The sequence below is a fragment of the Dinoponera quadriceps genome, unplaced genomic scaffold, assembly GCF_001313825.1.
Source record: "Dinoponera quadriceps isolate SergipeBrazil2010 unplaced genomic scaffold, ASM131382v1 scaffold1872, whole genome shotgun sequence".
Classification (NCBI taxonomy): domain Eukaryota; kingdom Metazoa; phylum Arthropoda; class Insecta; order Hymenoptera; family Formicidae; genus Dinoponera; species Dinoponera quadriceps.
In genome coordinates, this window is record NW_014555944.1 from 733066 (window position 1) to 756910 (window position 23845).

Below are 23845 nucleotides of genomic sequence, written 5' to 3' on the forward strand. Positions count from 1 at the left end.
GACGAAATCCACACAATCGGACCGTTCCGTATTCTGCTTGCAGTATTGCCCTCGGAGAATCAGCAGGACACCTACACGCCGAATTGCATGTCCATGTATTCGGGACACGGCAGCTCGCCGACGTCCTTGCCCTTGGTGCCAGCCAGACCCAGCGACCCCGACATCTTCGCCAGCGGCGGCACGGGCAGCGGCAGCCCGGGTTACCACTACGGCTCGTGGACACCTGGCCCCGCCACCCCGGTCCCAGTGGCCTCCCACAATTACAACCCGAATTATCAGGGCTACTACAACAATCCGGGCCAGAACTACATCAGCCCGCCGCCCATGGTCCTCTACCCCCAGCTGTACAGCACCGTGAATCAAAACCAGATACACCTGCACCTGCACGGTGACATCAGCGAGGAGCAGGTCACCATAGCCGGCAGTAATCTCACCATCAGCAGCATCCGAGAGATCGGCGTGCTCGGCGAGGAGAGCGAGCAGAGGAACGATGTATGGAGGCCGTATTAGAGAGAGGAAGGGAAAGGAAGGGGGATCCTCGGTGCAACGCGCGATCGAAATCGTCCGTGAGGGGTGTCGTGCGTGAATCGCAGTGCGCGAGCTCCCGATCGTGGCAATGTAATCCGTAGTTAGTGCTGTGACGACGTGTGAACGTTGACTCTTGGAAACGAAGGTAGTGCGAGCTTCTCGGGGAAGGTGCGAAGGATCACCGTCGGGACTCCGTCGTCGCTGTGCGACCATCTTTAGGCGCGCGAGTCATCGCGAGCAAAAGCCGGCCGGTGGACGATATCCGGTGTTTCGTAATAATGATCGTCAGCGTAAGTGAAAATTGTGGGCCCGTGTCGCGAGTGCGAGGCGTATTCCGCTGAAAAAGAAAAGAGAGAAAATATAAAAGAGACTCGTCAACCTGTGAAAGGCGTCGAAGAGCAACGGGAGATCTCATTAGAATCGAAACGTGAGACTAATCAGTAACAATTCCTCGTGCGTACGCGAGTGGTGATACACTCATCGTTACACGACGGACGTTCTATCCGTTTCACAATTGTAAATCGAATAATGGAAACGTCGTTTGATTCTCGACCGGCAAAAAAAAATTAGTCAGACGCTGTAACGTTGTAAATACACACAGATATTTTCAGAAACGAAATAAAGTCTTGCCTGACAGGCTTCCTAAATCCCTCCTCTTGACGCTTCGTGATGGAGAAAAAAGAATACAGTGTGAATATCGAAGACAGCAGGATTTTGAAACAGGATTTCGAACAAAAATCTGTTTCTCTCGCACACACAAAATGCACCGGGAAATTTGTTAATTTTTAAATTCGTAGCCGAGATTGGTGCGAGAAAGACGCGACAAATAAATAAATTGGACCCGGCGCTTTCTCTCTCTCATCATCCGTAGAAAGATCTTCGTGCGCGTCATGAGAGTGGACCGTGACAACGCCGTTGTCTCTTTCGTCGCGAGGGAACGAGTAACCCTTTTTACGAGCGCAGCGAGCTCTATTTAATATTTAAAGCACGCTGGAAATGACGAACGGATGGATAGTTGCGGTTAGACCAGTCGCGACATCGCCGGCTCGTCGTTTCTGCGTCCCTTTATTAGCGAGCCACCCTGTCCTGCTCCATACGTCGACGAAATCTTTAAACCCGTCTTGTTTAATTTAACCAATATTGCATTTTGCGCAATAATCAATTTTTTCACTCGGTAAAAGTCACCGTTGATACTGAACCATTGAAATAATAATCGGAACAGTTTTTGAACTTTAAAAAGAAAAAAAACTACCGTTTGAATATCGAAGTGGCGAGAAATACATCCGGTGGTTCCCAAGGATGAATAATTTACTAAATTTCCACGTTTGTTCGGCAATTTGCTTTTAATTTATTGAACTCTTACACACAGTGCGTGACTATTGGATGACATAAATCCGGAGGCAATATTGTAGTAAAAACTACTAAAAAATTTTGTAATATTGGACCATAGCGGAATTATAACTGAAATTATAATGTATATTGTAATCTTTAGTGATATATTTCATTGTGCATATCACTAAAGATTACAACACACATCATAATTCCAGTCGTAATTTCGGCATGGCATAATGTTACGAAATTTTGTGGTAATTTTTACTGCAATGTTTTCTCCGTGTGCAACAAGGACGTGTCGTCGACGTGCAATCGTTTTTGATAAGAAATAATAGTACACCGTCCAGACGTATACGTCATAATGAAATTATCACGTGGCTGAGAATTTAATTAAAACTGCTCGGCGGTCTTGCCGTTTGACACCGATGTGTACACGACGACGAAGTAATCTCCGTAAATCGTAACTGGAATCAAAGGTATAATGAGAGGCTGGAAACGCCGAACGTCTTTCCATTAACGAGTAACTTTCCTCGTCTACTCCTCCTTCTTTAATAATCGCATCATTTGTTTCTATAAATAACTACGAAAGGGACTCGGAGTAACCGAGAAGTGGCCCCAGACAAAGAGAGAGAGAGAGAGAGAGAATCAGCGACGTCTCGTAATTAGAGAACTGTAGTTCGTCGGTGTCGTTGCATCTGCAGGTAACTCTTCGCGAACATCTCGCGATTCCTCTGCTCATTGAAGTCGCGGCACATGAAAATGTTCATAAATTAACAGCTGGTGTCATGCGTCTACCTCCGTCATTTCTCCCGCCATGCAGTTTAAGCGGAATCGAGCGAGCCGACTGTTACGTACGGAATCGCGGATAACGACCGGAAAGCTGGACGAAAAATGCTCAAGACGACTTCACACTTCGAAGGGAGATCTCTCTCTCCCGGCTGTTCTCTCCCATTTGCCCCTCTCCCGCGAATGTTTACAGCCTCGACGCGTCCTGCGAATAGGACGCCACGAATAAAACCACGGAATAAGCCGAGGCGGCCGTCGCTCGTAAGCTTCTCTCTTTACGAGGATGAGTCGACTCGCAGTCGACCGCAGACGAGAGAGTCTCCCGCCCTTTCCTGCGTCCGTTAAGGCGAACTGAAATACGTTTCGTCTCGCAGGAAACGGTCGACATCTTCGGTACCATCCGAGCACGGTGAGAATAAATCGCGCGCGGTTTTCGCGCCCTCGATCGAACACTTGGACGACGAATGCCGCTTGCATGAGAACCCTGCACGACGAACCAGGTAAAACAAATAACGATAGATGGAAAATGAAGACTCAGGACGAAAGATAAGAACAGAGGGAATTCGCATTCACACTTCTTCAATTCCAACGTGCGCTCTCTCTCTCTCTCTCTCTCCCTCAAAATAGTACTCGGATATTAGAATTCATTTATTAACGTTCGTACACACCTCGTCGGATACATGTCATTTGAATTGCCATATATACCGTGTATTTCTCGTATTTAATCGCAGACGCGCTTTCGCGGTCGCATTGTTCCACACGAAAACAAGTTTCTCGTTACATTCACATTCATTCTATTTCTCACACATATAGACGCATTTTCCGGGAGAAAAACAGGGGGTACATAGGCACGTTTTATTATCAATTATCAATCCCTCCATTATACACTTTTAAACCATCTGATACTCAACAACATTTACAACATTTATGGAATGCACCGTATATCGGGAAACATCGGGTATATAATATTTGATATATACATCAACGTTCACAATTATTATCTCTACTTTGATTACGAAACGACGAATATAAATGAAAAATCAACAAACAATATAATACCGGCTACCGAACGTAAAACACAAATCACCAGCGGGTTACCTAAATCAGACACACGTCGACGGATCGATTCGTTTATATACAATAAAATATAATACCAATCGCAAGGGATGTAATACTTTCCTAGCTCTCCTCGCCCCGAGATTCTCCGTTCTATTCTTTGGTCTACGAAAGAATGATCACCCGATAAATAATGGCGATGGGATCTACCACACTAGCGACGGGAGCTGCATAAAAAATGACGTTCCACTCCTAGAGATCGTGTTCTTCTTTGTTTCTCTCTTTTTGGCAAGTGTACATAGAGGAGTATGCCGGTAACACCCGACTCGCGCGGCGGGGCGCGTCGCGCGAGACGCGTCCGCGTTCTCAAGCTTTGCGTTGGAAGCAAAAATCCCGGTACACCCGGCACTACGACCGGACCGCAAACTACAGTTAAGCGCAAAGAGCATAAAATGAGAATCGAGAGATGTGCGCAGAGTGGATCGTAAATAAAATCCTTGTCCCCTCGTGTCGACGCGTCGGCATGCGCGGAAAAAATAGGGGTTTCGCGCGGGCGCGAAAACGGGACGCCGCGTTTTTTCCTGCCAAGCGTGAAACGAATCGCGCTCGATCTGATCGCGAATAAAATATGCACCGGCCGCACAGTGAAGTCTTCCTCCGTCTTCTCGTCCCTCTCTAACGAACTTTACATTCGCATCACAGCAGTAATGAAGGACTTGTTGAAAACAATACGATATATCAAATTGTTTCTCGTACGAAGATCAATTCGCAACTAAGGCTGCGATCGCGCACGCATGCGTGTCTGAACGATCGCTGTTAATTATTTGTCAATCCATAAAGCACGGCAATACGGTGAAATAGAACCGACAGACGTTGCTTCAGACCGTGATCCACGGCATGCCTGGTCAGCATACGCACACCGCCCACAAAAACCGGAAGCAGCGGCGCTAATTGCTCGTCCTGCACAAAAGAGTCACCCAACTTTAGTCTAATCGGATCAGGAAATTCGCGATTTATAATATAACAATAATTAATACGTTCTCTCCCGTACGAATGTTGCGTCGAACTCAAATTCAACGACGCTTATTTTACAAAGATATTTTGCACTTTTGTTAAAGTCTGCCCTTGTTAAAATTTTTATGTGAAATCTTTAACCCTTTGCACTCGAGGGCTCCGGAGCGGAGTCATTTAAAATTTGTCTTCAAACTCGAGATGGAGACAATGCAAATAACTTTCAGTTCATAACATAAGGACAAAGACAAATCGTAAAAACTATTGTGTATAGGATATTCCGCTCTTGCTATTTGTATTTGAGTTTGAAGAGTTTGAAGACAAATTTTAAATGGCTCTGCTCCGAAGCCCTCGAGTGCAAAGGGTTAACATACCCATGCGTTAATTTAACAAATTGTGTTTGTTATCTTAAAATTTTGTGCTATGTCGATATTCAACATGTGTATTAAAATAACACATTTTATATGAATTAACGTATTAATTTTGTATTAATTTTCGACATAATATTTGTGTTACTTTTCAACATATTCATCTTGTGTTAAATTAACACGAAAATTTGAGTGGACCGTTTGGGACATATGAAACGTGTGAAATTCAATATCAAATTTTTTATTGTGTACGAACGAAATCTCTTCCCCAAGACAGCTCGTTTACGATCTCAGAGAATCGATATCAGAATTATTGATTACGCGGATAATCATTTATCATGCAACGTGTGTCCAAAGTGAAATACGAAAGGGACTCACTGGTAAAGCTAAGGCCCATTCCAGCGCGGTGCCCAAAGTGTCCGCCCAAGCTTTTCTGTGAGCCTCGCTGTCCTTGTTAACGTTCCTCCTCTGGAATTCCGCTTCCTGATTGGCGACCTGCTGGCTTTCGCTTGCGAATTTCTCCTGCTCTTCGCGTAAAAAAGGATTCGTCCTGAAGCCTCGCTTGCTGCGCTCGTAGTCGCGCAACAGTTCGTCGATATTGTCGAGTATCTGCGAGGACTTGGAGTTCTTCTTGTCCTCCGGCTTGACATCCTCCGGTTCGCAAGGCTCGCTCGCAGGTTCGGACGTCGTCCAAGCGGACGCGCTTCGCAGTTCCATCAGCGAGCGCGACCTCACGTCCGCCGAGTCGAACATCGAGGGATTGTCCGCGTTTCCGAGATCCGCCTTGAAGACACCCAAGGACAGGATCACGTCACTTCCGCGTCTTCTCGGGTATGATTTCCGGTACAAAAAGTCTTCGTCGAAGAACGCGTTTCGATCGAGCACCTTGACGTCCGCCATGGAGGTCCTCGAGGTGTCGACCGACTCCGTCTTCCAGAGCGAGTCTAGGTTATAGCAGAGATCGTCGCGACTGTACATCATCTTGGGCGGCGCTGGGGTCCTAGACTCGAACTTGGGGTCGATGTAACCTTCGCTCGAAGTTCCGCCAGAGCGATCAGGATAAACGATCTTCTCCGTGACCGACCCGAGCCTGGACACCGGCCTAGAGTCGTCCGTTTCCGGCTCGGACTGCGGACCAGAATCGGTAGAATACTCCGCAGCGAGGTCCGACAACCTGAAGGGTCTCGGATCGTTCTCGTTCTCGGCTCCGAGCTCCTCCAAGCCGCTCTCGTCGTCTAAGTTCGGATTGTACACGTCCACGTCGTCCTGATCGTCCTGGTCGTCTTCTTCGTCGTCCACCTTGTCCTCACGAACGCCGGGATTCTCCTCGGGCGGCTGAGTGCCGGACGCCGGAGTGCTCGTGACCACCCGGTCGTCGATGGGCTCCTTCCTCGTGATCTCGGGGTAGTCGTCGGGTTGCGCTACCAAGAGGAATATCTTCCTCTCCGAGAAACTGTCGATCTTGGTGTACCTGCCGTCTTCGTCAATAACCACCTCGACGTAAGTCTCGCATAGCTCGTCGAAGGTCGTGCGAAGTTGCCTGAGGTACTTGGTGAGCTTGCGGTGCTTCACGTCGTAGACGCATTCCCTGTCGTTCAGACCCGTGCCCAAGATGGTCTTCACGAGGTCCAAAGTGGCGTGCAGCTCCTCGATCTCGCGCAGGCACAGCTCGAACAGCGTGACGATCTTGATGGTCCAGGCTGCGGCCGCCTGACGGTAGAGATTCGCCGGCTGCTCGAGATTCGCCACCTTCTGCACGAGAAACTTGAGGCCGGGTCGGCAGTCGAACTTGAGCGCGGCTACGTAAGACAAATCCAAGGCGGAGAAGAAGACCTCCACGTGGTGCGGGCTCAAGTGCGACAGGTAGCCCCGTTTGGCAGGGTTGGGCGAGCTGCACGGCGTCGAATGCGGGATCACGTGAGACAGGCTACGGGAAAGCGTCGTTTCGATCGATTGTCGATCATTGTGATTGCGATCCGTCTCTTTTCACGATCGGTACCGAACTCCGAACGAGTCAACGCCAATTACACGGCCGATTCTTCTCAATTGATTATTATTGATCGATTAGTCAGTGATTGATTGAATGATTAAATATTCTTAGTGGAGACTCGACGCAATGAATATTTTTGCCACGTGCACGGCTCGTGTCTCATTACTCAATCTGGGCGAGAAAGGATCGCGTACGAACCTTGAAATCGAGGCACCAGCGCCCTGAAGGAGCACGCTCGCGATGCAATGCAGGAGCATCTGGTGCACCAAAAGCCCGACCACCAAGGCGCGCAGCTGTACCCTAACGATGTAGAGGTCGGGATTGAGCGTGGTGCCTACGGCGGGCGGGTACAAGAGGAACACGTACGACCTTTCGTCGGACGGCCGCGATGCATCCTCGACGCGCGTCTGTTCCTCGAGGAGGAACACCTAAGGGACAGAAGCGTGAGTTATGAGGCCCGAAGCTCGCTCGACACAGCCGTCAGAAGATGAATGGTATATGACGCAGTTCCTCGAGATATCCGTGAGTGGGTACTTTGCAGCTATACAGAAGCAGTTGTTGTGTCTTTGCAAGTATCCCGATTGCAAGTAAGATTATTTCTAGCCCCGTCTATTTCCTCGTTTCCGGTTACCGGAAGGATCTCTCGAGACGTGTGTTGCTCGAACACACATCATCGGCCGATACGACTTCGACGTCGCTTGCTAAGCGATCTCGTGAGGATAATCTTAGTTACAATAGTAGTAATCGGTATGTACTCAATCAGCCTAACGCGTCCCCGCATTTTTTGCCCGATCGAGAGATATACAATGTGTGCACACTACGAAAGCTGCAGCCTCTATAACACGGTGTCGTGTACCGTTGCGTACACGTTATTGTGACAGTGAAATTCTAGCCATGGACCCAAGCCATGGATTTTAATGGTGATTCGCAAGACCGTGCCAAGAAAAGTTGGGATGATTCCTTTGATCGGCGACGAGGTCCTTTTCTACAGATTGCAAATTCTACAGATACGCCCGTATCTCGATTCTTTTATTAATCGATTTTTTAACGTTTCATCAGCGATTTATTAGAAAGAGAGAGAAAGAGAGAGAGAGAGATACAAATGTTATTCGAAAAATTTCCTTCAAAGACAATTTTATTTTAATATATATTAAATTATAATATATCTTATATTTTTTTATTCTCTGAACGTATGAAAAATTCGATATAAGAAAGACAATTAAAATACCATATTGTTGAAACTAAACTTTCTTTAATTTACATATCCTGAAAATACACATAAATGCCGACAGACTTGCGGCAACTTTCGCATCTTTAGTTTGCGGAAAGGACCTCGTCAAAGCGCCTTTGCAGCCTAACCCGTGCCTTCTACCAGCGTGTGCAAATGTTCAAAATAAAGGAATATGGTGATTCGAATCGAACAGCGTTTCCTCGTCGACAGGCGGTATTCCAAAGTAATCCTCTCGTCATTCAAGGTGGAGGGTGGCAATTGAACAGTCAACCAGCTCTGATAATAGAAGCTCTGTATATTTGTGAACACAATCATTCAGCGGTACAAAAATACATAGGAGACCCTTGGACTTTGTCGCGTCACGTCGCCGGTATCAGCCACATCGAACAAGCTAATGGAGAACACATCGAAAGCGATCGGTCGATTATGCTTGCGCCAATGTAACATACTCAGCGGGGGTACAAAGTACTTGTGCTTGTGTGTATATATTTTTTTTCTTTTCTTTTGTTTATATATATATATATATATATATATAAACAAAAAAAAAGAAAAAAAAATATATATATGTACGTATGTATGTGTAAGGTGAGATTGCTGGATATACAAAAATATTCTCTCGGGCTGAGAACGGCACGTAATCGTCCCCGATAGTAAGTGAAAAGCGAGCATTAAAACCTGGCCTGTCGACGACGACACGATGATGGCACGCCTCCGCGGACTCTGTGAATCACTGTTTCTCGTGAGTCGCGCTCGTCTCGGCCGCGTGTTCGCGGCCGGACACAGGCTGTCCACGTTTACGCGTCTTATTTCGTTTTCGTTTCTTTTTTTTGCTTTTCTCTTGCAAAATCGCTCGAAATGGTGGAACGATGCGATATAGGTAATTAAGTAAGGTTTCTTTCGGTTTGATTGTTCTTAAAATCCATGACGTGAGTTACCGTGGTCGGCTAGAGCCATTGGGGGCCCGTGTTCGTCGTAGTGTTAGTGTAATCGGGGGGTGTCGTGTGCTGCCTACAACCGACGGGGTAGGAGGTAGTGTGCTGGTCGATCAGTGTCGTCTCAATGGTCATCGAATCCTGGAAAGGCGTCGTCGGCAGTGACGCCGCGCTCTGCCTCTTGATGGCAGTCAATACCTCACGCAGCTGGCTCACCTGAGATCAAGTCAGGTCAGGAAGACACCACGTGTGTCCCTGTATCTTTCTCTCCCTCTCTCCCTCTCTCGCATTCTTTCTCTCGCACGTGCACGCGCATCGCGACACATCAAGTACTCTCGCACTCGCTACATCGCCAACAACACACCATTCGGAATCTATCGGATGGCAAGGAGATGGTCATTGCGAAGGAAAGTCGTCTAGTCTCGGGTAGATAGATGGTAGAGCGGTCGATAATAAAATATTAAGCTGTTGTCGTGTGAATATGAAGTCTAAATGAAGGAGGACGTGAGGAGACTCGCGTCTCGAGCGTAACGCTAAACGCGACCGTTTCGGACTGGAACGACCGGCCGGTCGCGTTTAGCGTTCGAAGGATGTGAATTACGGACCACAAGCCCTCGATGGGAGAAACAATCACGATATCGTGACGCATGAGTGACGAATGAGCAGAGATGGACTTTTCCTCTCTTTTTCTCTCTCTTTCTCGAGTTCAAAAGACGAGCTCTGTGCGCTCCGGAGGCTCGTCTATCGAGATCTCATGGCTACACGAGGAGCACATCGACAAAGCACATCGAACGAACAACAACCAGAAACGGAGAGTCGGTCCTGCCTTGTTCGCCATCTCTCGTAAACGAGTCTCAGATTACTTACCTGGGCGGCGAGCTGTCGCAGCCGTTCCGATTCTTCCGGCGTCGCGTCCCGGCGCGCCGCGACCTTCACTTGCGCGACGTCCCCGTAAAAGGATTCCGATCTGGGCGAGAAAGCCATGGTCAGCTGGTGCAGCTCCTGGAGCGAGTTGGAACAGGCGCGGTAGCACGCGACACCGCAGACCTCCCATTGTTCGGGGGTGAGAAGCGGCCCGCTGCTCACCAGTATGTGCCTGTCAAACACGGATTCACTCTTCTCGTGACTACAGCCACTCGATACGTCGTCTCTGATTTCCACACGCGTGGAACAGTCGACATTACCATAGGAATTATCGACACAATCGAGGGAATCTAGATTTCCTCCATGACCGGTATTCATAGTCGGATCTTATATCCAAGATCTTCTTTTAGGCTGCTCTTCAAACACTGTATGGATCGTTTTTATTGCCTATGGAACATCTGAAGATGAACTTAACCCTGGAATACTGTGTCTCCGAGACATGGATTATTTTTACAAATCCCCTCTGTCTTCTTTGTTTCTCACTCGACTAATTTCCAATTCGTCTTCATTTGTATTTTGAAAATATATGTCATTAAAAAATGTTCTTATTTGTTAAATGTTCTTTATTTATTAATTATGTTCGTATTTTGAAAATATATGTCATTAAAAAATGTTCTTGAGATTTCTCTTTTCTTTTTTATCATTATACGTCTCTCTTTTGCAAAACGAGCATTAAGAGCATTGGTCCAAAGTAAGGGTTAGTATTCTATATAGAAAAAAATTGCTAGAATTAAGTAAATGACATGTTTTTTCAGCTTCTTAAATCATGGAATATTTTTATCAATTTAAATCTACCTTTAATAGCTTGTAGAAAGTACTTCATTACGGAGTAATCTTAAATATAAGCCCCGACTTTAAATACCGCTTCATATATGTATTTATTTTTCAAAATAAATCCAAAAGACCAGCACTGTGGGAGTCGACGCTGTAATCGGTTCGTGATAAACCTCGCCCGTGCGACGTGCGATTGACAGTAATCGGATTTCTCGTGTTACCGTGTGTCGACGGTACAACGATATACCGGCCAACGCCGTCGTCCTTTCCTCAGGCGATCGCTGCTTCGTAGCGCGCCCGCGCTCCTCGATCGAACACCATCATCCGATCTACCGGATCGCGCGCTGGAAGAAGTGGACTGCCGGCCTGCACCGGGTGACTCTAGGATTTCAGATCAGGATACCGGCCGGCTCGTCATCCTCAGCGCCGGTGTACGCGGACCTGCTCCTCCGTTTTTAAAGTCCCGGCGTACACGTGTACATCGATACCTCGCGATCGACACCGAGCGATCCGAGGGATCGGGTTACGAGCGGCGCGGCGTTGCGTGCGTGTACGCGCCGTACGTGCATCAACACGGAGAAAATGCGCCCGGACGACTCCAGGTGGACACGACGCGGCGGGGCAACGTGTGTGCAGTCGTTGGCATGACGCCCCGGGGGTGTCGAGTGTCGGTGGCTACTTTATCCCACCGGACAGCCTGTCAAGCTTCGTTATCGTCTTACACGCACGCTCGTTACGACGATATACCCGACGTCCGCGGCGACGCGCATTCCACCGAACCCGATTCGCCCCCGAAACTGGAAATCGCTGATGCCGGGACTTGTTTACTTGTGCATCAACACAGCGCGAGGTTACGTAAGCGACACCGCCGCGTCTGTCTTAAGACCGTTCTACAATAGCGTAAGCGCACGTAGAAGTTTCAGTTCTACATTACGCCTGTTTAGATCCAAGTCTTCAAAGCTCTTGTGTCGCATTTCCTTTGATGTGTTATAAATGAGAAGTTATTTCCGTCTTCTCCACTTGAAGACTTAATGTAGAATTCAAAATTCCCCCCCCCCCCCCCNGGAGACCTTGATACCTTTTGCAGCGTCGAATTATTAGTGCTTCTTTGATACTACGAATGAGAAGTTATTTCCGTTTTCTTCACTCGAAGACTTAGCGTAGAATTAAAATTTCGACTCGAGTAGGCATAATAATAATAATGAATGTTGTTCGACAGATTAATCCACGTAAAGGTACGTCGTAATTTGATTGCGGCGGCCGATCAGAATGCAGTTATCGTCACGTTCATTTCCATAATAGCACTCCGATCGGTTGGCTTTTACTTCTTACGATGTCGTAGTCGTGAAAGATGAACTTCAAGCATTTTTCACAGCACACTTTACAACCGGTAGTGGCTGTACAAACTGCGCCTTACGACACTTTGCAACTGCTTACGACTACATTTACGCTATCGTAGAACGGCCTTTATCCTGACCATCGTTTTATGACCCAGCTTTCCTAATTCAATTACGAAATCAACGACGCGCCGTCTCGATCGGCCGTTAAAGAACCGCCGCTTTCGCATTCTCTCCTCTCAGTCACTGCTGCCCAGCCGTCATCCAATCGCCGTCGGAACGACTTCCCATTTGCACGGAGGCGGTCGCGTTGCGTTAGGCTAAACCGCGCAAATATTAACGAAGGTCGCGAATCGCAATAAAAATAGCGAATGAGCGAGCGCAACGCGCGTCGCGAGCTCGGCCGAAAGAGACCCAACGACGACTCACCTGATGCAAGCGCAACCGAGGCGAGCTATGCTCTCCGTGGGCTGAACCACGCATTCCGCCATCACCAGTAACAACTGTTTCAACATCAGCGTCGTGGCCGGCAAATAGACATCGTTCCTCACGACCTCCGGGCCTGCCGGCAATTATAGAAACAGGACGACGATTAGCAATCGCGATTACGTCGACCTGCGCACTGCTCTTCGTCTCCGAAGCCTCGGGAGCACGATTGCCGCGCGTTTTACCTTGCAAATGAGTCAGGTAATCCACCACGAGGTCCGTCGTGAGACCGCAGCACTGCTTGAAGTTGGGTGCGAAGTTGTCCCACCCGCGGAAGATCTTGGACGTTTTCCTCAGCCAGTTCTGCACCATCGGCAGGAGCAGGTGGTTAACGCAGTACAGGCCGAACGCCGGTCCCGGCACGTTCAGGGTGTCGCGTAGCAAGTGGAACAAGGTCTCCAGGGTGTGCGGTTGGTAGCGTCTCGGGCAGATCATCGTCGCGCTCGCCAGACCCTCGATGAGGATGTACCACACCCTGAGGATGCCGCTGGGCTTGTCCATGCTCTGCAACGTGACGATGGAGTGCGCGTCCTTGTCGATCAACGGGGTGAGCACGTCGTACGATCGCTCCGGTATGACCTCCTGCATGGACTCGATGTGCTTGTCGAACCTGGTGAGCTCCAGATTCGGGATGATCGGGTCGACGTACTGCGGGATCGTGGAGACGTGAATCCGCTGGGCCGAGTGGAAGATCGGACAGGCCGGCATTCGGTACATCGACGAGAGGATGTCGCTGCAGCTCAACAGATACTTCAGGCTCTCCACGCACAGTCGCATCCTCCGCGACTCCGCGCTGTCGATGTTCACCGGCTCCTGCTCCTCCGGCTGGTTCTCGTTGTCGCCGATACCTCTCACGTGCCTCAGCAGGCACAGGATGCAGTCGAGAGCGGCGTTGGCGAAGACTAACGTGTTGTCCGTGGAGAGGAACACCCGGAAGACCTCCAACAGGGGCGCCGACTCCACGGAATCCGAGTTTCCCACCGACGCGACTCGGAGCGCGCCGAAGAGCGGCCGCCAGCCCGACCGGATCTCGGTGCGATTCGTCTCGACGAACTCGCAGATGCAACTGACGATCTGCGAGGAAAAAGGGAAAGTGAGGTAAGTGATCACACGCTGAGACAGGTCGGTAACCCACTTGATCCTGCACGTCGCTGTCGCAAAGCTCGAGGCAGAGGAGATTCTCGAAGGGCTTGAAGAGCGCCTCGTTGAAGTGGAAGTGCGGGAGCTCCACCTGCTCGTTCAACAAGGCCGCCATGGAGTCGTGAATGCACTGAACCGCTTTCTTCGAGATGCTGCGATCCTCGTGGCAAGCCGCTTCCATAAAGTGTGGCCCCAAGATGCTCCACACCTGCGGGCGAATAAGCAACGTTATTCGACGCGATTAAACTTAGAAGAAGAGAAAAGAAACGATTATCGATGTAAAGATTTTCAGATAGGCTATTTTGTGAAAGAATTAATTTAAAACTGGGAAATTAATCTTGAAGCTTGGCAAAACTGTGCGACTTTTACCGTGTGACTTTACACGAGATAGGGGAGAGTCGCCTAATTCATACCAGTTATCTGTTATAAATCGTACCTTGTCTTTTGTCTGTAATTATTGAATATAAACGCAGTAAGCAAGAAATCATGAACACAACGTTATTATAATAATATTTTATAACATGTAATGTTTTCAAATATGTAGTTCTTAATGTCGACGTTGTCGATTTAATATTTAGAAATGTTATATTACCAAGTAACAGTTTAAAAACATTTATAAAAATATTATTTCAAAATGTTCATAAAACTCACATAAAATTAAAATTAAAATTAATATTTCGAAAAATTGACTTGATGTTTCTTACTTACTGGGGTGATGTAATAAAATAAATGAGCAAAGAAAAACATAATCAAAACTTGAAAAAATTACATTGTGTTTTCCATGTGATATAAACATATTAGAAATACCTTGAATAGTAGTGATTTGGACAACTCGTCCCTACAGTTGTAAGATTTCGGATATTAGAAATTTAGTCTCACCCCCATTATATGAATCAGAGGTCTGCCGCTCTTCACGCACTTCAGCATAACTTCACCCAAACGAGCCAACAGTAGCACATTCATCTCGTTCTCCCTCGGTTTACTTCTCCTCCACCAAAACCTCTTATTGTCCTTACAACCGTCAGTGGTCTTGAACAGTTGCGCTTTGCTAGCCTTGCAGAGGGCCGTGAGGAACGAGCAAAGCGCCCTGAGATTCAGCTTGAGCGCCGCGTCCTCGAAGAGCCTGTCGACTTGCTGTGACAACACGCATATAATTTTGGCCGCGTAATCCGCCGGCAGAATGCCGTTGAACTGACTGTCGGCGTTCGATTCCTGGATAATCTCCGGGATCGTGTCCGAGCTGGGGTTTTGTGTATAAGGGCTCGAAAGGAAACTGTAAACGTCCACGCTATAAAAGGGAGAATCGGAGAGGTTGAAAGTTACTTCCACTTTTTGCGGAATACAAATTTCTGATCCTTCATAAAAACATACAATTGGCATAGTATAGTTGAGGATTCATTACTTTCGAGAATTTTCGAAAATTAATCGTGTTAAATGCAACTGGAAGAAGAAGAGAAAACAGCAGAGTATAAAAATCGTACCAAGATTCTTCGTCATCGACGATGTTGAAGTTCAGCCGAAGCCTGTCTTGGCCGTTCTTGGCGTCGCCGTTCGCCGTGTCTTTCTTCTCCTTCTTCTGCTGAGCTTTGGGCAGTGACGGGTTTTGGTTCTTGCCGAAGAAATCATGCTCCAGCTTGCTCACGTACAGGCAACACCTTTTCAAACGTATGATTTGATTTTCATATACGTAAGAACGCGTCTTCGGGAATTTGTCGAGAATGACTTACGTGAAGACGTGCGGCCAACAATCGCTGCCGTGGCTACCGAGCTCCAAGCCTCTCCCCAGAAGCACGTCCATGCTGAGCGCATGAGACGTGTGAATATTGGTCGCTCTGTTCTGCAGTTTCAGCCGGAGAACGTCCTTCTTACGGGTCATCCTCGAGATGGACTGTTCCGTGCAGGCGGCCTTCGCGAGAAGGGCGAAGATGGAGCCGCAGCGATTTTGCAAACCTAAAACCGAAGAGTGATAAGAAAGGAAAATGAGAAAAATACGAATGGAAGCTTATAGAAGGAAAGAAGACGCATGTGTACCGAGTACGTTGCTTAACGTGGCGGCTTTGTGAAGACCCTCAAGCGCCAAGACGACCGTGTCCCGGATCCCTCTTCTGCTACCGTCTCTGTTCAGGATGCTCTTGTTGCTCTCCTCCTTGGGAGGATTCAGTCCCGTCGAAAGAACCGTCATCATACTGCCCCAGCAACAAGTCAGCACTCTCCTAGAGAGTTTCGCGCCAGCCTCCGCTTCCGGAGTCGGCTCGCTTCGTGAAAGCTGGGCCCGTTCCAGTCTTATGTAATCGGAGAGCAACTGCCCGCCTCTTTGGCTGCCGGGTATACCGTCCACGTCTGTGAATCGTAGAAACTCACGAAGTGCCCACTTGTAAAACCTCCTTAATTTAATCGACCAACAATTTAGTTAATATAGATTTTACGAAGAAGAGAATTATGAAGCGATTAATTTCACGAAAAGATTTTCATTTTATTTTCATTTCATTTTCATTTGATCGAAATCTCGTCTGTTCGGAGGAAGTATCGGGTGAATCGCACGTACCCGTGAGGACATTGACCAACGCGTTGTTCTCCGTAGAACTGGGGTTGTAGCCGCACTTCTCCAGTAGATTGCACGCGAGCACTTGTTGATACAGTTCGGAGAGCCACGTGGCGGAAAGGTAAACCAACACACCCGATCCGTGCACCTCCTCCACAAATTGCTCCTTGAAAGCGAGATTCGCGAGGGTGAACGCGAGGAGGTCAAGAGAGATAGACGATAAAATGATTTTCGGCTGAAACGCACCTCGCTGACTGGCACTTGCCGGGCTTCCTCGTGATAATAATTGATTCGGATCAATTTCAAGTTGAGGAGCAACGCCGCGTACGTCGCCAGGTAAATCCCGTCGGCGTTCATGATTGTGATTAAAGCGCACGAGTCTGTACTGGCGTCGGATTGCTCCTGCATTTTCTGTTGAGCCGCGAACACTCCTTAAAACATCAAATCGAATAATTAGGTAATACCAATAAATAATACTAATTCATACTAATAAATGGTAATTGTACAATAGTATAATAAAATCAAGTAATATCGATAAATAATATCAATTTGTTTGTAAAAGCAAAATTATCCTCATATTATTCATTTATTTTACTTATTTATTTCTTATTTTACTTTCCCGTACTACTTTCTTCTTAATATTTTCGCATTGTACTTGTAACTAAAGGATATGAATGAAGAAATAAATAAATAAATAAATATTACTCAATTTGATTGGAAATTTTCTATTCAAACGTCATTATTCTCGTCGATTTCTTTTTATCGCCGTAAAATTCATTTTACCGAATCGTCGCGATTGTACACACCTTGACAGTACTCGGATGCAAAATTCTGCAGCGCCTCGTCCACCTCTATGTTACTTCTCAAGGTGAGCGCCATCGGTATGAGATCGGATCTAAGTGTCCTTACGAACCGTCTGGCGTTATGCCGCTCCACGTCCACGTTGCATTCGTCAGCCACCTGCCGTCCTACGTGAAGACACTTGGGTAATTTCTTTAATCTCAGCCTCTCGCACTCGTTCTCCATCGTGCAATCATTGTCGTCGGGACTGTTCTCCTCCTGCGCCTCGTCCGACTCGTTTTGCGGCCCTTCGGTGTCCGTTGAATCGCCGTCCTCCGACGGCCCGTGCCCGGATGAATCGGAATCCGAGCCCATGCCCTTCTTCATTAACTCCAATTGCTCCCTGTCAAATAAATGCTTACAGGACGTTGCAAAATTTACAACGTCACACGAGTTAGTGCGAAAGAAAATTGCGCGTGTATCACGACACGAGTCCTAAAAATGGCTCGGGCGAAAATTGCACAAACGATCGTTTCTCACGGGAGTAACCTTCAGTTGAATCGATTAAACTCTCTCCCTATGGAGCGACGCATATATCTCCGCGTTGTTATGCTCACCTATATGTTTTTGGCAGCCGCGCCATGCTCTGGTAGGTCAGAGGTCCACGGTAGTCGCAGGATTCCAGATCCTCGTACAAGCTATTGATCGTGCACGTGTAATTGTGATTAATGGCCTTGCCCTCGCAAAGTTCCTGAAGCGCCGACAGCATAGCAACTACGCAGGAGACACTTGCGTGCAATATAGCCAATCCGCCCGCTGTTGATTCCTCGATCGAGTCCATGGCGCTGAAACGACACGTGCCAAATTCTCGAGCAGCGTCCCGAGTCGAAATTTTCAATTCTACGTTAAATCTTCAGGTCGGGAAAACGGAAATAACTTTCCATTTGTAGCGTCGAAGGGACAAAATGGACGACCTTTGGAAACTTAATGTAGAACTAAAATATCGACTTGAGATTTTTTTATTATGCGGATCAGGCTGAATCTGCCAATCCATCTGTGGGAAACTGTGAGAAACTCACAGTCTCATCAACGCCATGTCACTTTGTATATGACTCGAGCGGTCCTCCTCCACCAGCAAAGGCCCCGAGAAGTCGACCATCCGACTGGGACTACGCAGCAGCTCCTTCAGCGCTTTCAGGGGCTCCAGACGTTGCTGCGGCGGCGGATACAGCAACATCCTGTGGAAAACCGACTCCAAGACCGGTCGCAACGGACCAACGCATCCTACTAGTCTCACCAATTCTGTACCAATGCTGAAATACATTGCGCCAAAATCGTCATACGATTAATTATTACCCGGATAATACAAGACGTCCCAGAATCACTCTGAATGTAATCAAGTTATTCCGAAGAGAGCTCTAGGATATCCTCTGTACATTCGGGATAATCTCAAGGCGTTCTGTGTTATCACAAAGTTCATGTAACTTGCGAAAATACTAGAAACTGTTTAAAATTTTCCCAATGAGTGAAATTTATCGATCAAGCGCGACAAATTCGCACGGATGACGAAACGATTCTCAACGTCTAAAATAATCTCAGAATGTTCTGCGCTATCTTGCGCTATATTTGCCACCTTCGATTAAATGTTGTCGAAGTGTAAAATTCAATGATTCCTACGAATCCGAGAATTGGCCGAATCCTTCTACGGGATCCCCGTGAAAGCGTTCACCTGTAAACGGTCTTAGCCTGATGGCTGTCGAAGCTCAACGACGTGGCCAAGTACCCGGAGCCTCTGCCGACCTCGTTTTCCTTGCCCTCCCGCGAGGTGAAGGTCTTGTCCACCCGTGGCGTGCCCAGGAAGGCTATTAAGGCCGGGCAGAACTTCTGCCACAGGAAGGTGGTGAAATGCGCGTTGGTGTGGATCTTCTGCGGTAACGAGGATATGAGCGTGTGCAGACATTCTAGCAGGAAGACCACGGTGTTGCCGTTCCTGCCGTTGCTGGAACAGGATTTCCTAAAGAATACGGAGGAGAAGAGCGAAAGATGCAAATTAATCGCGCGATTGTGCGTTTTCCTAGCGTCACTTCTAGTTCCCCAAGCGTGCGTGCTATTTACTTCTGTGCCTCGTCCAGCTTGCTGCAGATGTATTGCAGGATCGGCAAGGCCTCGTTGAAGCATGAAACGCCTCTCTCGCGTACATTCTTGTTCCGCTTCGCGTTCTCGTCCATCTCCTGGCACTCCTCGTCTGCGAGCAATATGCAAACGAGCGTCATCGGACAATGACGCATTGAAATGGCACACATCGGCGATGCGTTCGCGACATATAGCGAGCAACGGTCGTTAGGACGCCTCGCCGATGGCATTCTCTTCGAGTCGCATTCCGCCGGCACGCGATCTCGTAATTTATCGACCAAACATTCTGACATACCGCGGCAGAAGCCGTCGCCGTCGCCGTGCATCAAGGCGATGCGCATCGCCGACGCGACCGGTGATTTCTATTACTCTTTTCGTCTTTCTCCCTATCTTCCTTGTTCTAATTTCCCGCCCGGATTTCCGCGATTACCTAAAAAGAGACAAAACGATCGCAAGGTCTGGCTGGTCGCCGCCTGCGCGGCCGTGCGCACCGCTTGATTCCCATTCTCGAAGGCCTCGCAACACGTGGTCAGGATCGCGATGATCAGCCGGCCGTTCATGGTCCAGTAAGAGGAACAGGCGACTTGCAGCAGGACCTGGAAAGGATACGAACGATCGAAATCGGCCACATTTCTACGCGTCTGTGATTTTACCGCGAGGGCTGAAAACGAGGGAAAGATATACCCAACTTCTGCAGGCCCGATTATTAATCCCGCAATTACTATCTCCCGTCGGTTTCTCGCTTTTAGATCGATCGTTTTAGATTACCGGTGACCATCAGACTCACTTTGAGCATGTCCGTTTGCGTGTCGTCGGACTGCGAGACGATGGAGCTCATGGCGTGCAGCATTTGCGCCGGCAGCCATAGAGAGTCGTCTTCAGGCTCATAAGGCGACTGGAACCTGTCGTCCCTCAACATTTTCTGCGAATTTCATTTCCCGCGTTATTTCTAACCCTCTAACGGCAAGATGGATTTTTGACACATCGAAGAAAATGGGGCTGAATCCGACGCCATGTTCTGTTTTGGCCATTTTTATGTAATCAATGCACAAAATGGATAGAAAAAGTAAATAATAACATGATTCCTTGAGAAGGGAAACGTGCACGCTATAAAATAAACGAAACCGCGGGGTCAATCTGACCCCACATTACCGTTACAGGGTTAATCGCCTAGTAAGCAAGAGATCATTAACACAATGTTATTACAATGATATTTTGTAACATTTTCAAATATATAATATTATATTCAACGTCATCGTTAACGACATTTGATCCAAATATTAAGAATAACACTTCTACGCTGTGATTTTGAAAAATTCAGAGATATTTCCAGCAAACACGAAATAACATAACTCAGTTATAACTTCCCCCTCAACCATGTAAATGCAATATAGCACTCGTGTTATATTACAAAGTAACAGTTTAAAAACATTTACAAAATGTTGCGTCAAAATGTCTATAAAATCCCAATAAAATTCGTGTTTCGAAAGATTAATTTAACGTTTCTTGCTTAAGAGGACAGAACAAATTAACACGTGACGTTGTAATCAAAATAAAAGAAACGTATATTCACGGGTCGGACTAACGTTCCGATCGCGCATCGATCGATTGCCGTGATTGACGTCTCCACGCAAAAATATTCGAGCTTCGCAAGAGCGCGCGCGAGAGTCACGTAGGGAAGAACTCCTCGTGTTCGCAATCGACGCTCATTATAAGTCGCCCGACACATCGACGAAACTTGGCTTAAACTGTCGCAGCTGTTCGCCGGTATCTCTCGCTTTATCGCACACGGTTCCGGAACATACGTGTTTCCACGAGTGGTCACACCGATGCCGACCACACGTAGGCGGAGAAACGGTTTGAAGATAAAGAGCGCGACATTTTCCCTTCCTTCGCGCGTCGCGACTTACTCGCGCAAAAATACCAACGCAAAGCTGAAAACGGAGTTTTTCCGGCCGGGCGACGGAATGTTTTTCTTTTATATTTTCTTTAATCTTTGTCGTTTTACTCACGTGCAATCCCGAGAGTCCGAAAGCGACGAACTTGCTCCGGTTGGTCTCCAGTGCTAGCTGAAACGTATGTAGGCATTTCGCGCGCAGTTCGTGAGGCGGGTCTCGCAGCAAGCCCTGCTGCTTCTCCAGGAAATCTGCAAGAAAGCGGTATCATCCCCTTAACACGAAACCCCCGTGTGATCGTCGCCTTATGGATCGTTTCCGATACATCCGGTATATATGCTCAAACAGCACGATGTAACACCGAGACGCTAAATATATAATTACATTAACGTCATTGTTATGCTGCGTCACATTCATACATTAGTACACGTTTCCAGATGGACGTATGCGTGATTTTTGAAAATGACGGTGAAATTTCCAGACCATACGGTCGAATTATACGATACACTTTTACGATTTACAATGCGCAATGAAATCTAACGTGAGGGATCGACCAGCGAGCATGCTCGACGTCTTCAGGAAGAGGCAACCACAAGCGGCGAGTTTAGTACGTAAAATGTCGAATTAAAAAAATTGCAAACACAAATCTAATTGTCGAAGGTGCGGTGTGTGCTTACCGTGCGCTTCCTGCGCCGATTTTCGTAAATTTTGTAGCCTCGCATTGTTCGACTCCCTGACGATCTGCAGCAGGAGATCCTCCATGACACGACGGGCTACCACCGCTACCACGCGACTGATCGATAACGGGAGTGCCGACACACGCTTCGTTATACGCACGTCCTCAGGAGCGTAAAACGAGTCTCCCTTCGGAAAACCGGCGCGTTTGTTGAGAATAATCGGGCAAAATGATTACAACGGTAATTACGGCGAGAACGTTAGTCAGAAATCAGAACGAAAAGTAAGGATTTATGGTGTTACCTACGTTTGTTTTTATTTTTTAATAAACATACGCTCCTAAATAAACGTGGTTTACAAATTTAAACCCCCATAAGTGGGCCAATTTGTGCGCAGTTTGCGAAAATCTAAATATAAATGGTATAAATGAACACATGTGCAAGATTTTTATACTTTTTCATTAAGAACTAGAACTTCTTTGGAACCTCGCGTTATCCTATAAATGTATGATGTTATTATTATTATATAGCAAAAATCACGGTAATATAATAATGATGTTATTTTAAGGCAACCATGTCACAATAAAATTATGGAGAAGTCACAATAACAAGCGAGTGTCCGCTTTATCACAGGTACGATGTCGCTTTCATCATTATGATAATAGAACAAGATACCATAATCATACAATTCTCATATCACAAAATGGTCTTATGAATATTTTTATTTTAAAATAAATTTAGTTTATTTGGTGCATAGTTTATATTCTTTTATCTCAAAATATATACATATATGTACTTATAAATTGATAATTTTTTTGTTACCTTTTTCAAAATACGTTTACATAATATTCTTATATGAGTCATATAATATTTTTATATACATACATATTATATATATTCTTGTGTAATAGAAAAAAGTAACGCCGTTATCAAGTCGTTATCGAAAGAGTAATGATAACAGCATTATAAGTAATGCGTTACCAACCTTGGGATGCGCAGTGACGAAATCGAGGCACTTAGTTTTCTTCTTTTTGGTTCTTTCGCGTTGCATGCAATCGGAAACTGTGTTTTGAACCACTCCAAGTTGTTATGCAAGTTTTCTTCGCACCTGTGCTGAGTTTTAATTCAGAAGTGCTTGCAACTTCTCATCCTCGATCGTCTCCAGAGCGCGGTCGATCGCTCGCATTGAAGTTTCCTCTTTTATATTTTTCAAACCATTCTTGGCACATTCTTTCTTCCACAAGATTGTCCAACAAAAAATTCTTGTTGCTTTAGTAGTGGTTTCACCGCGATAAAAATAGGAAAACATGTGTAAAGGTTAAATTATTATTATTTCATAATTTAATATCTCAAAATAATAAAATCCAATCAATTAACTATTATGTTTATTTACATATATTATTATACGTGACTAATTATTATAATTATTTTAATATTAGAATAGAAAATATATTTCATTATGATATATTTTAAGATATGTTTATATTTCCCGGTCTTTGGTCAGTTCTATAATTGGTCTGTTCTTTTTCATTGAACTGCTGCACTAATTCAAGAAATTTACACACAATGAAACGTGTAAATATATATATATAAAATCTGATTATGGATGCGTTCGAAGAGACGCTATTTAACGTAAGCGCATCATTCTATCTTTATTACTCTTTACATGTTCAACAAAGATAGAATGATACGGTAGCGCTAAATAATGTCTCTCCGAACACACCTATGAATATCGGCCATATTCTGACTAGAGGTGTTTTACTAAACTCTATCTTCTAGGGACTTTGGCCAAAACCGTTGTACTACCTAACGTACCACCGCTAGATGGCACCACTAATCTTGTGGATAATTTGTTTACCAGGTCTAATTAATTCCATCTTTTATTTTTTATTAATTTAATCAATTAAATATAATCTGTGTGTCAAT

At 46.4% G+C, this 23845-nt stretch overlaps 2 protein-coding genes across 3 annotated transcripts in view; one reads left to right on the forward strand and one right to left on the reverse strand.

The window, feature by feature from the left end:
* Nucleotides 1–1124, forward strand: part of LOC106745959 (protein lozenge-like) — a 30471-nt gene extending 29347 nt beyond the window's left edge. The window contains exon 6 of the mRNA XM_014622030.1: nucleotides 44–1124. Coding sequence (XP_014477516.1) covers nucleotides 44–510 — 467 coding nt within the window. The 3' untranslated portion in view covers nucleotides 511–1124. The remainder of the gene's footprint in view (nucleotides 1–43) is intronic.
* A 2155-nt stretch (nucleotides 1125–3279) lies between these two features.
* On the reverse strand, nucleotides 3280–22110 carry LOC106745957 (brefeldin A-inhibited guanine nucleotide-exchange protein 3). Of its 2 annotated transcripts, XM_014622027.1 has the most exons (22): nucleotides 21923–22110; nucleotides 21363–21496; nucleotides 20138–20272; nucleotides 19781–19946; nucleotides 19333–19462; nucleotides 18947–19231; nucleotides 18297–18530; nucleotides 17835–18062; nucleotides 17244–17620; nucleotides 16684–16868; nucleotides 16441–16603; nucleotides 15927–16235; nucleotides 15623–15845; nucleotides 15377–15550; nucleotides 14775–15183; nucleotides 13891–14103; nucleotides 12941–13829; nucleotides 12699–12831; nucleotides 10102–10330; nucleotides 7270–7499; nucleotides 5460–7008; nucleotides 3280–4662 (listed from the first exon to the last, which is right to left on the reverse strand). In XM_014622027.1, exons 1-22 carry the CDS (start codon nucleotides 22005–22007, stop codon nucleotides 4519–4521), a joined length of 6624 nt encoding a protein of 2207 aa, XP_014477513.1. In that variant the 5' UTR covers nucleotides 22008–22110; the 3' UTR covers nucleotides 3280–4518. The 2 variants fall into 2 exon arrangements, with proteins under 2 accessions (XP_014477513.1, XP_014477514.1); XM_014622028.1 differs by lacking the exons at nucleotides 19781–19946; nucleotides 20138–20272; nucleotides 21363–21496; nucleotides 21923–22110 and adding an exon at nucleotides 19646–19762.
* Nucleotides 22111–23845: the final 1735 nt, after the last annotated feature.

What these genes read in the sequence shown, in the direction of transcription:
- LOC106745957 (XM_014622027.1), bottom strand. Translation starts at nt 22,007, where the DNA reads ATGGAGGATCTCCTGCTGCAGATCGTCAGGGAGTCGAACAATGCGAGG. An exon ending in ATCGGCGCAGGAAGCGCACG is followed by an intron (nt 21,497 to 21,922) that starts GTAAGCACACAC and finishes GCTTTCTTGCAG; the next exon opens with ATTTCCTGGAGAAGCAGCAG. An exon ending in TTACCTGACTCATTTGCAAG is followed by an intron (nt 12,832 to 12,940) that starts GTAAAACGCGCG and finishes AATTGCCGGCAG; the next exon opens with GCCCGGAGGTCGTGAGGAAC.